The sequence below is a fragment of the Anopheles coluzzii genome, chromosome 2 (genome assembly GCF_943734685.1).
Source record: "Anopheles coluzzii chromosome 2, AcolN3, whole genome shotgun sequence".
Classification (NCBI taxonomy): domain Eukaryota; kingdom Metazoa; phylum Arthropoda; class Insecta; order Diptera; family Culicidae; genus Anopheles; species Anopheles coluzzii.
The window spans coordinates 124,768,444-124,779,691 of record NC_064670.1 but is presented as its reverse complement, the minus strand read 5'-3'; the positions used below and the strand labels follow the sequence as shown (position 1 = coordinate 124,779,691).

The 11,248-nt window shown below is 48.5% G+C and overlaps 1 protein-coding gene across 13 annotated transcripts in view; it reads right to left on the bottom strand.

Annotated features, from left to right (window-relative positions):
• Positions 1 to 1,174: 1,174 nt before the first annotated feature.
• LOC120952937 (myocyte-specific enhancer factor 2) overlaps positions 1,175 to 11,248 on the bottom strand; it is a 52,811-nt gene continuing 42,737 nt past the window's right edge. For 7 of the 13 annotated variants that reach the window (XM_049607567.1, XM_040372538.2, XM_049607566.1 and 4 more), the window contains 8 exons: positions 8,699 to 9,338; positions 8,431 to 8,634; positions 7,598 to 7,925; positions 7,365 to 7,517; positions 6,080 to 6,222; positions 5,783 to 6,003; positions 5,131 to 5,603; positions 4,787 to 5,057 (listed from right to left, as the gene is read on the bottom strand). In XM_049607567.1, the coding sequence (XP_049463524.1) occupies positions 4,885 to 5,057; positions 5,131 to 5,603; positions 5,783 to 6,003; positions 6,080 to 6,222; positions 7,365 to 7,517; positions 7,598 to 7,925; positions 8,431 to 8,634; positions 8,699 to 8,752 (1,749 nt within the window). In that variant the 5' untranslated portion in view covers positions 8,753 to 9,338 and the 3' untranslated portion in view covers positions 4,787 to 4,884. Of the gene's footprint in view, positions 5,058 to 5,130; positions 5,604 to 5,782; positions 6,004 to 6,079; positions 6,241 to 7,364; positions 7,518 to 7,597; positions 7,926 to 8,430; positions 8,635 to 8,698; positions 9,339 to 11,248 lie in introns of all 13 variants that reach the window. The other 6 variants (XM_040372541.2, XM_049607572.1, XM_049607573.1 and 3 more) reach the window with 6 other exon arrangements.

The following is an 11,248-nucleotide window of genomic DNA, read 5'->3' as shown; positions in this document are numbered from 1 at the left end:
GAGGTAATAATTAACATTCATACAAATTTCGACGAATCGTGCTTCTGCTTATTGTTTTCATCTTTCCAAGTGAGTGGGGAGGAGGGAGGGGGGCTGTTGGAGCTCCGCTTTTGGCTCTCTTTCTCTCCCGCTCTCTCTCGCTCTCTCTCTTCCTTTATCTTAGGTAGCCGTGGTGAAAGTTTTTGGAAGATGAATTGGCTATATCGTTTCGCTGAAATAAAAACAGCGCCAGTTTTGTGTGTTTGTCTCGATTACTATTTGTGTTTTTGTGTGTTGTGTATGTTGCCGACTCCATCGAATTTTGAAAACGGGATGAAGGAAGGTGCAATAAACCGTAACAAAATAAGGGGGGTGTTTCGAGAGCAGATGCAGCAGGGTGGGGTAGATAGTAAATGTATGTCCTCTCTACAGCTTCCTCTAGCACACTGTTACGGTGCACGTCTTCATCGCTTCTGGTTAATTTGATGAGCAATTTTTCCATCCTGTTTTTGTCTCTCTCTCTCTCTCACACACACACACACACACGAATACTCATACACACATCCACGCGCGCACACTAATTCACAGACGCACATATCGTTCACTTTAAACAGGGGTTATCAAAACTTCGGTAATTTCGGAGTTTTTCTCTTGCCACTACCGTCACTCCGTCGCCATGTTTGCTATGCTTTGTGCCATGTTATGATCTCCCTATCGCTCTTTTTTTTTTGAGTGGCAAACTTCGATCTTCGCTGGAGGGATTCTTTTTGACAACGCTACGCAATGTACGCATTTCTAGAGCGGTTGGAACTGGTTTCACTAAGCATAATGCAACCCCTGCTGCGTAATAATGTACAGTCAGCCATTTCTACCTACCGTGCACGGCATCTTCTCTCTCTCTCTCTCTCTCTCGATTGGCCGTTCTACTACAAAGCCACCGACCGACTGACTACACAAATCGTTGCACACTCAACACCCTGTATCGCTTGTGCCGCCTTCCGCCTGTGGTGGGATCATGTTAGCATTGACATTTGAAAGCATTCTCCCTACAGCAGCTGTGTGTCCGCACAGAGAGCTTTGGAAAAGGACATGAACTGAAAACAATAAATAAGTAAATTAATAAATACAGTTGGCAAAAAATATACTTACAAAACAAGGAGGAAAAACCAAAACAAAACAAAACAGACAAATCATATTCAAGAAATCAAAGACCAATCTTTACTGTCTCACATTCTTTTCAACGTGTTCTGCCACATTTTTTCTTTAAATCCGTTTGCTTGGGAGCGAGATGCATCGTGACGCGTTCACACACACAAAAAGAAAAAAAAACCTATTTAAACTATTATAACTATTATGACTGGAAAGGAAGAAAACACTATTCTCAACCTACGCGGAAGTATACGAGCAGCAGCAGCACTAGCAGCACAGTCAGTAGTAACCCCGCTGAACTGCAACACACTTTCTTCCAACACACGTGCATGCCCTGGACAAGGCGACCATCTTCGGTCTTCATTGCCAATTTTTGTTTGGAAGACGCACACGAACCGCTGCTTGTTAATGGCATCTTCCGTCCTAATCGCCCTTGCCTAATGGGTCTTGGCCACGCCTGCGGGTTCTTCGCTGGCTAACTGTGTGGGTTTGTTTGCCTCTGCTCTTCGTATTTCGTTCCTACACAATATACAATATTTCATACGAATGAAAGTGAAATGAGTGGATGGTTTTCTGGAGTACATCACTCCAAACACACGCACACACGCAACACACGCACGCACACACATGAAGCAGGGGGATGGTTCAATGTGATAGAATCAGATTAAGAAAAAAAGAAGAGTTTAAAACACGGTTGGCAAACACGGGTGTAGCCCCCCTAACACTTTTTTGTTACACGGTAGTAGTTAATAGAGTAATAGATCAAATAAATATCATTCTTTGTAGCACTAGCCTAAACCTAAGCTGATCTCACCCCGTCCGGCTGCTTCACCGTGTCCCCCCCCCCCCCCCCCCCAAAATCCCAAATATCTTATCCAACTCTCGCCGGTAGTACTTGTACTACCTTTATACACTACACACTATAGCCACCTAGGCTACTACTACTACTACTAAGGGATTCTACTATTGCACGCACTGGCGGTTTCCGCTAGCGAATACGGCGACACAATGCGTTCACACGTACGTTTGAACGTGAAAGCGGTAAAACAAATAAAACAAATTCAAAAACTTACAAAACTATCTTGCACCGGGGCGTGTGTTGCGTCGTTTCAACGCCTTTCGTTCCGCTTGCCGTTTTGCCTAAGCAGCGAAACATCCCAAACCGAGAAACCCCTGATCTGGATGCTTTTTTTTTGTTTGTTTGTTTGTCTGATCGTCTGAGTGACAATGGTGTCTGTCTGTAGTGTGTTTTTGCATGTTTTTTCCTAAACAATAAGAAAATAGTACCTACACGAGTTTTTAAAACAAAAAAAAGAACAAACCATACACAAAACTAAAAGGATGAAACCGGGTGAGGGAAGTAAGCAAACGAAGGAAGGAAAAGAACATAGCTAACGAACAATGAAAACAAAAAAATCATAAGCTACACAACATACACAGAAAACGGTATTACATATCTACCGGCGGACACAGACAATGTGTGTATATGAGTGGCCTGCAATACTCTCCACCCCTTTAGCAGCGTTCCTTCCTTCCTTCCCTGGCCGACGCTTTGACTGACTTTTTTGTTTTGTTTTACTACTAAGGCTAAATTGTTTTGTCCTGCGACATGTCTCCGATCATGTCATCATCATACACAATCATCATCATCCGGCGGCAATTTGCAGCATAATATGCTTTCCGCACTATGCTGCAGTGTTTGTTCCTCTTCGCACTTTTCCACCTTTTTTTTTTTGCTATCGTAAAATATACAGAGACGTTATCCTATTAATGGCACACAAACTAGGTTTCTTCTTTTTTTACGCTTTTGTTTTGCTTTGCTTTAGTACGTTTTATGCTACCATGCTCTTTCTTCGCTTTCGGGTTGCTGCTGTGCACACCGCTTGGTTTTGTTTTCTCCTTGGTTTCTTCTTCTTCTTCTTTTTTTTGCACTACATGAAATATCTAGTCCTATTTCCTACTACGTAGACGGGTTTTTTTCTCTCTTATTTGTTCCTTGTCTCTAATTGCAGCAAATCAACAGTTTTGAAATAGCTATTTGGGTTCTTCTCTTCACCGTTTTATGCTTTTCATTTCACAATTTACAGCTTGGATGATTGTAGCATTAGGTAATTATATTGTTTTGTGTTCCCCTTTTCATCCTTTTCCATACTTTGTATAGACTTTTCTTGCCATCTCATGGTTGTTTTTTTTCTCCCTCATCTACCTCAGAATTGGCAACACCAGAAGCACACAGCTTTATATACTAGTTTTGTACGATCATTGTCGTAGCAGTAGTAGTAGTAGTGGGGCCAATTTGAATCGTTTGTCAGCTTCATCTTATGTTTGATATGTTTGGCTCGGGACTAATGCCAATTTGTAACCCTTCGTCTTTGTCCTGCTGGCGACTGCGACTGCTGATAAGTCAACATCAATCTACACCGATCTCGCGCACGGAATAGGGCTGGTGAACGATGAGATTTTTGAAAAGCTAACAAACACCGTCACATCCAGATAGAAAGTAGAGGATCCAACATGCAACGCTGGGGTGATGGTGGGTGTTGGGAAGCGGGGCCAGTCCTCTGTGGCCGCGCACACTAAGCTGGAAGATTCGCTGAGCATTTGGAGCGAGCGAGCGGTGGTGAAACCAATAGTTGCGATGGCCTTTCCTCTTATATGTGTCACTGGGAAGAACATACAGTATGGCCACAACCTCACATACAGATACACATATACAACCACACACACACACACACGCACACTCAAACTTATACAATCGTAAGGGAATTGTTTGAAGGATCGTGTATGGCGAGAGATAAACGTTCTCGCGAGGTTTTCCACGGTTTCATCTCCCGCATCCACGCATCCTTCCATGCTCTCTTGCCAGCTTTCTACTATTCTTCTATCCAATGAATCTCAGCCCCTGAATTGACGTTTTACAATCATCGATAGCTCTATCGCTTCCCAAACGTAGGAGCAGCAACGGGCAACGATTCCTGTTACCTCTTTCCTCTCTCTCTCTCTCTCTCTCTCTCTCTCTCTCTCTCTGTTTTACTTTCTGCTTAACGATAATGACTTCTCCTCAACATTGACTTCAGTAACTATAATATCTCATGTCTTCTGTGGACACTGTGTGCCGGGTGTTGGCTTAAGCTCTCGGTGGTGCACCTCAGGTCGGTCGGGCGTACCTCAGTAGTGCTGCTGCATCGCTATTGCCTGCGACTGCCCGTCAACGGAACCGGACGGACCGGGCGTTACACCCGGCGAGGGCGAATGACTTCCCTGCAGATGCTTCGGTTCGCTGCTGTTGCTGTTGTGGTTGTGATATGGTGACGTGGGCTGACTCGAGTAGCCATGGTTACTGTTGTTGCCGCTGCTTCCAGCATGGTGCTGCTGCTGCTGATGATGCTGATGATGCTGTTGCTGCACATGATGGTGATGATGATGATGGTGTTGATTATAGAAGGGATGCAAGAGTTGGGACGAATGTTGTTGTTGCTGATGGTGGTGGTGTTGTTGCTGCTGCTGCAGATGATGATGATGATGATACTGGTGCGCACTGCCACCGTGACCGTGCAGATGCTGGTGAAGCTTATGCGTAAAGTTGGCCACACTGCTGCTGCCCATCCCGCCGTCGCTGGTATTGCTACCGTCAGCATCCGATATTACCACCACGTGGTTTGAGTTGTCGTCCAGGTAGCATGCCGAACCGTCCGCTCCGCGATTGCCGCTGCCTGCACCACCGCCGCCGCCGCCGCCGCCGCCAGTCTTTAGGGGCTATGTGGCCCAACCCTCCGATATTCTTGGTCTTTTATGTGCCTGGGCGGTGGGGGCGTCGTACTCGGGCAGATGGCTACCGCCCGTACTGAGATGCCGGATGTCCACCGGGGAGGGTGCGTTCGTTGGCGTCACGGAACCTGCCAGGTGCCCACCGATAGGCATATAAGAGTCTGCGTTAAACATTGGATCAGTGTTCGAAACATAAGCCGCGCCGCGTACTAGTACTACTACAAACACACTTACCCGGTGTCGGCGTTAGATGGCCGGTCGAGGAAGGTCGCGAATGTATCAGGTGGGAGTGGTTCAGGTTCGCTCCTAGTGAGCTCGTCCCCGCACCACCGCCGCCGCCGCCACCTCCTCCACCTCCCGTCACAACCACATTGCCCATGGCGGTCAGCTGCTGGGCGCCGTTCTGTTGCTGACTGTTGCCGCTTCCATTGTTGTTACTGTTGTTGCCGCTGTTCGCATTGACACCCGTCGCCGTGGAGGACGCGCCGCCACCGCTCGCCGACTGGACGCCATTTGCGCCCGGTGCCGAACCGCTTGCCCCGCTGCTACTGCCACCACCAGGCGCACCACCGTGATGGTGGGAGGTGTTGTGGTGGTCCCGGGGCGGTGAGATCGGTTCCGCCTTAATCTTCACCGACAGTGGCGAAGTCGACGGCGGGGGCGTACTGTTCGACACAGCTAGATGGGGCAAACCGCTGAAAAGTATTCTGAGTAAGTTCAACGCCCATTAACGCACCAAATGCCTAATCACACACAGACACAGACACATACGCACATCCATTCGAGATGGAACGTTCGCACCACACACACATAACCCTCTCCCAACGAGCACATATAGTTTTTGTTTTTGTGTTTGTTTGTTTGTTTGTGGCTTGTATATAGCTACCTCGAGTGCTGGAGACTGCCCATGGCGGCGGCTGCGGCTGCCGCGGACGTGTTTTGGCTGTGACTGGATGCCGCACTCCACGGGCCGATCATGATGTCCGGGTTGAGCGAAAAGTCCTGCGCACCGAACGAGCCGAGCGTGGTGGTATAGTTGGTGAGTCCCGGTATCGGTGTCTGCAGTGCCACGACCGGCGTGTTTAAATTCGTCTGTTGCCGCGTATGCTGGAAGGATGACGAGAATCGGCCACTGATTAGTCACTGTCGCTAGGGTGGATCACTGCAGCAAACAACGACTTACTTCCACGTATGAAATGTCATCTGCCGTGATGGTCGGATTCATCGGGGCCGGTATCACTACCCGCAACGACCGCGAACCGGAGCTGCCACTGCCACCCGACGGGCTTTGCTTGATCGTTTGCACTGCATTATCGAAATGGAACTCTGTTTGAAAGTACGATACTTGACGATTACTGTTGTTACTACTTGTGCTTACTATTTCCATTTTTCGCTTTGCTTTTAACGCTCTCTCTCCCACACACACACACACACTCTTCGCCCTCCGGTGAGTCTTTCCAGCCCACCATGAAGAGGAGTAGTAGTGTGCCATTCGGTTAGTGTATCATGTATCGCAACTCGCAAAACATTCCATGTTGTAAAACGCAGACCAGAAAGCTAAACTAGCGCAATAAGTAACAGTGCAACTCTGTTGTTGTTCATTGGAATCATTAGTGTATGGATAAACGCTATTAACAAACACGCACACACACGCACACAAAGAAAAGGCGGGAAGAAAGCACTCCTTCTCCCACGCTCCCATGCAAGTTGATCGTTAAAACAGCGCTCGCGTCACCCACACACAAACATTTGTGTGAGTTGTGAGCCTTTCCTGCTACAGGGGAAGGGATAGGGAAGCAACACAGCAAACGTACGAGGAAGGACGGTTTCCTCTTGCCGCAATCATTATTTATCCGCGTCATGCACGATATCCTACGGTTTTGCTCGCGTCCCAACACTTTGATCTATCGTTACGCAGAAACAAACACACAAACACACAAATCATGGCAAGCGTAATGTGTGCATCGGACGCGGGGAGTTTTTTTAAATGCATTTCCGGTTGCACTCTGCCGCAGAGTAACTCCCCACCCCCGATGACCCTTGAACTTTTTAGCGCCGATATTAATAGATTTGCATTAACGACTTTTTCTGCTTTTTTCTGCCGTGCGCGAAGCTAACTGCATCATAATTGCAATGTCACGCTATGTGTATGTGCGCTTGACATGGTGGGAGTTCCGCGAGCTCGTTGGAATCGGAATTGAATTAAGAGACTTTTGCATTGCCGGAAGTGTGGTGGCGCGTTCATTTTCATTTTTCCATCCAGATCCAACAGAAGTGGGCACAGTTTTGCTGTTTTAAAAATGGTCGCCCTTTAGCGCTTTCTTTTATCACAGCTCCGCTATCCGCACTCGCGCGAGAGGTTGTGTGGCTCGAGAGATTAAAGGAAAGGAAGGTAATGGTAATAGCAGCACGCAAAAACACTCACACAATCGAGTTAATCAAAAAAACAGGGGGAAAACCATGCTTACTTTTGTTATGCGTGTTATGGGAGTTATTGTTATTGTTATGCGCCTGATGAGAGCCAATACCTGGACTCGGACCGGGACTGGGAGATCCACCGAGGGGCGATGTCGAATGGGGATAGCCGTTTGACATTTCCAATATACCGCCGGAGGGATACACTGTAAAACCAAAGGGCAGAGAGAGGAAGATAGGATACACATTCGTTTGTTTCGGTTTCGGTTTCGGAGCTTAAACTTACCCGAATCCGTCTCGGAGCTGGAGGGCCGTGGACTAATACTATTGTGTGCCATCTGGGGGCTGCTCTGCAGCATCGAGTCGTTGTACGTGCCGATCACGGGCACCGACACCGGCACCGACACCGGCAGCGAGTAGCTGTTCGTCGCCATGTTGGGCCGGGCGCCGCCCGCCGTCAGCTGCTGGTTGCGCTGCATCATGATCTGAAAGTCCTCGTCGATCTTGTTGTACTTGGCCTCGGTGCGGGGCGTGAGCGTGTAGCTGTCCTCCGGTTCCGGCGAGTCCGGCGACATCGTGCCGTTTTTGTTTTCTTTCTGCGCGTTTACCTGCAACTGTAAGCAGACAGGCCTTACAAGAATACGGACCGGGTGGCTTTCGGCGAGACGCTTCCCACGCTTGGCATCACTGGTTGAAACCACAATATTACCGCACACAAAACCAGGCACAACAGAACAGAAAAAACTGGCGCGCATTATGTTTTTGAAGCTTTTTTTTGGAAAAAATGCACACATGCAAAAAAAGGGGAACGGGAGATTGGAGCTGTTTTTGCTCGGGAAAGTGGTTTAAAGATTTTTGTCTACTTTTGGTTTATAAAGATAAATCTATCAAACTCTCTACTATGTTAGTGCTAACTGAGGGAAATCGAAATCTTTGCAGCGCGCAATTCCGTCCATTGCGACGGGGTTAGAAAAGCCAAAAAATAAGGGAGGAACGGGTATAAAACAGAATGCAACCACTCGCAACAACACGCAACAACGTACGCACGCCCGACAGTGCAGTAATAAACGGGTTCGGTCAATGAGGTCAAAAGGTCAGCAGTCACACCGTTAGAGGTACCTCAATAATGTTCTTGTTCGTCAGCGACTCGTGCGGCTCGTTGTACTCGGTGTACTTCAGCAGCACCTTGTCCATGTCCGTGCTGGCGTACTGGTACAGCTTGTTGCTGCTGCTGAAGATGATCAGCGCAATCTCGCAGTCGCACAGCACCGACAGCTCGTACGCCTTCTTCATCACGCCAAACTTGCGCTTGTTGAACGTCACCTATAAGAGAACACACCGGGTTAGGAGAGGAGTTTCGGAAGATCGTGTCGGGTGTGTGTCTTACCTGCCGGTTCCGTTCGTCCGTTATCCTGGAAATCTGTATCTTTTTCCGTCCCATCGTGAGTGTGATGCTCTGGGCCGGCTATTCTGGCTGCTTCCTGTTCGCAATCTAGACGTCCGGCGGTTCGGCCGTAACTGAACGCTTCCCGACACTGCTTCTGGTTGTGGAGAAGAGGTTGCGTACTGTCTCCTCTCTCTATCTCTCTCTCTCTCTCTGTTCCGCGCTGTGTCTCCACTGGATAAAAGTGTTGTCTTTCTTGCTCTACTTTATGGCACAGGTTGGTGTGTAAGTACTAGTGTGCTACACTACTCCGCAAATCCGCTAGAACTAATGATACCGCATCACCCACTACTACTAGTAGCTAGGGCTAGGGCGCGTGCTGGACTGTTTAGCAATTGAAAAGCTCCTTCCTGGTGTGACCACCTGGGGACAGGTTGTGTTCCTGGGTCAAGATCAAGGGCGCCCTGCTGTGCCCCCTTCTCCCCCTCTTTGTGCTGTTGAGCGCGGTTACGCTGACGTGTGGCACTCGCGGTTCGGGCACTCCGTCGTCGCCTCTATGCCATGCAGGCGCATTTAGAATGCACTATCGGTGACCACTTGGTGGAAGCGTTGCAGCACTAAGACGACACACAAGCACGTTGCGCTGCAATAAAGGAAGGAAGAGAAAAATAGAAAAACACACATGAATAAATAGAAACGCGTGCGCCCATTTGTACTGCCGATTGTTGGAGCTTGGCAGGGAAGCGAATTTGCATGTGCATATGCATTAGTACATTTGCCCGTGTTTTCCCCAAGCTGTTTAGAACGTTTTTTGCTTCCACCTTGCCACTCCCTGCTGTTGCCGCCTACTGCAGATCATAAACATTCGATGTCGTGTGACATTTTTAAAAGCATACTTACAGGGGCAACACCACAGCAAATGTGGAAAGGAAAGGAAAAACAGCGGTAGCATAAACGGTGGTATAAAGAGGATTTAAATGCGAAACAAAGGGCAAAGGATTGAAACTGCGGCAATCGCATTGTGTTTTCACGGGGCCACAACACCATTGGTCGAATGAATTTAGTCGTCGTTCCCTTTGTTTCGCCACTCACTTCTACAACAACAACGGCAACAGTAGCACACAGTAGAGGCAGAATTTATGCGAGCTTTTCCCAGCGCGCACGCGAATTCCACCAGCCTACTCAGGTCGGTTGTTAGGGGAGGGTCAATGGGAAAGGACCAGCCAGCTGGTTTGATTTCCAGAACCTTGGCAAACGATGGCGTTTTTCTCGCCCCACCGACGGCCTACTGCACACACGTTGCCACGCGAATATTTGCATATGTTTTGCTCACTCACACTCTCTCTCTCTCTCTCCATACGAAAGTGTTTAGCTCTTTCCCCCCCCACCCGAAGGGCCAAGGTGAAGAGAGCAATAATAACAGCACCGACCGGGGACACATAAAAAACAACAACGTGGAAAACATACACACAGACACACACAGAACTTCCCAAACTAATCGATACGTTAATACCACCGTGTTCCTTCTTGAAGGATATGGAATTGAAGTTTCCCCACCCTCAATACGGTTGGTTCAATTCCCATTCGCCTGTGCCTGTCATCATGTGAAACCGGCATGGCATGGTCGATGATGTGTCGATGCCTACACTACGCATGGCACTGGAGCCCCCCGGAATGGCGGTCCCGCAACGGTGCTAACTAATAATTCAAATCCAAACCCGCCCTGGGGGTCTGCCTGGCCGATAATTATTGCTAAATTGATTGTCGCTTGTTTTCACGTCGTGATGCCAGTGTTCGTACAACAGCGGTTGTGCACAAATCTGGAATTCTAGACACGAATGTGCGCGCCAGCGGTGGGGGAAGGTTGGGGTTTGTCAATTGTTGACTGTTACGATTTGCACCGTACGAGAGGGAGAGAGAGATGAAGTGGAAAATTGATGGAGTTGTTTCAGTTCAGGCTGAAGACACAAGTATCGCGTGTGAACTGTGAGCCAGAACACCGAAAACCAATCACCACATCGTCCAGACAGGGCCTAGTTTCTTGTGCCAACAGTAATCTTAACAAATGGTGTCCGTTAGGTCTGCAGACAATAGGAAATTGGAACGATCTTTCTCAGACAAGTTTTAAAAATTGATAAAAAGCACGAAGTGATTCTGGTTCTATTGGGAGACAAACACACACACACACACACATCGAATTGCACACTTATGCTGTGACGACAAGCATAAGTGGAGCAAAGATACACAGGATGCCAGTAGATGATCTGGCCAAGAGTGCCATCTCCCCCCACCAACCGCGACCAACGGCGCATATCGACACAAAGCGGCAAGAACGGGCCCCGGGACCAGCAAAAGTACAGCCGAATGTGTTGGTTGTGGAACAACGGGGGAGAGGGGGATAGGGAGGATAGTACAGCTCTTGCTTGCTTCGACGGACGAACGTTGAAGACGACGACGACGACAACGACGCGCGTTTTTGGCACCGTTCCGATGTTAGGTAAGATGCCTTCTCGTCGGACACACGGACACGGCGCGCGCGAGGAAAAACATCAT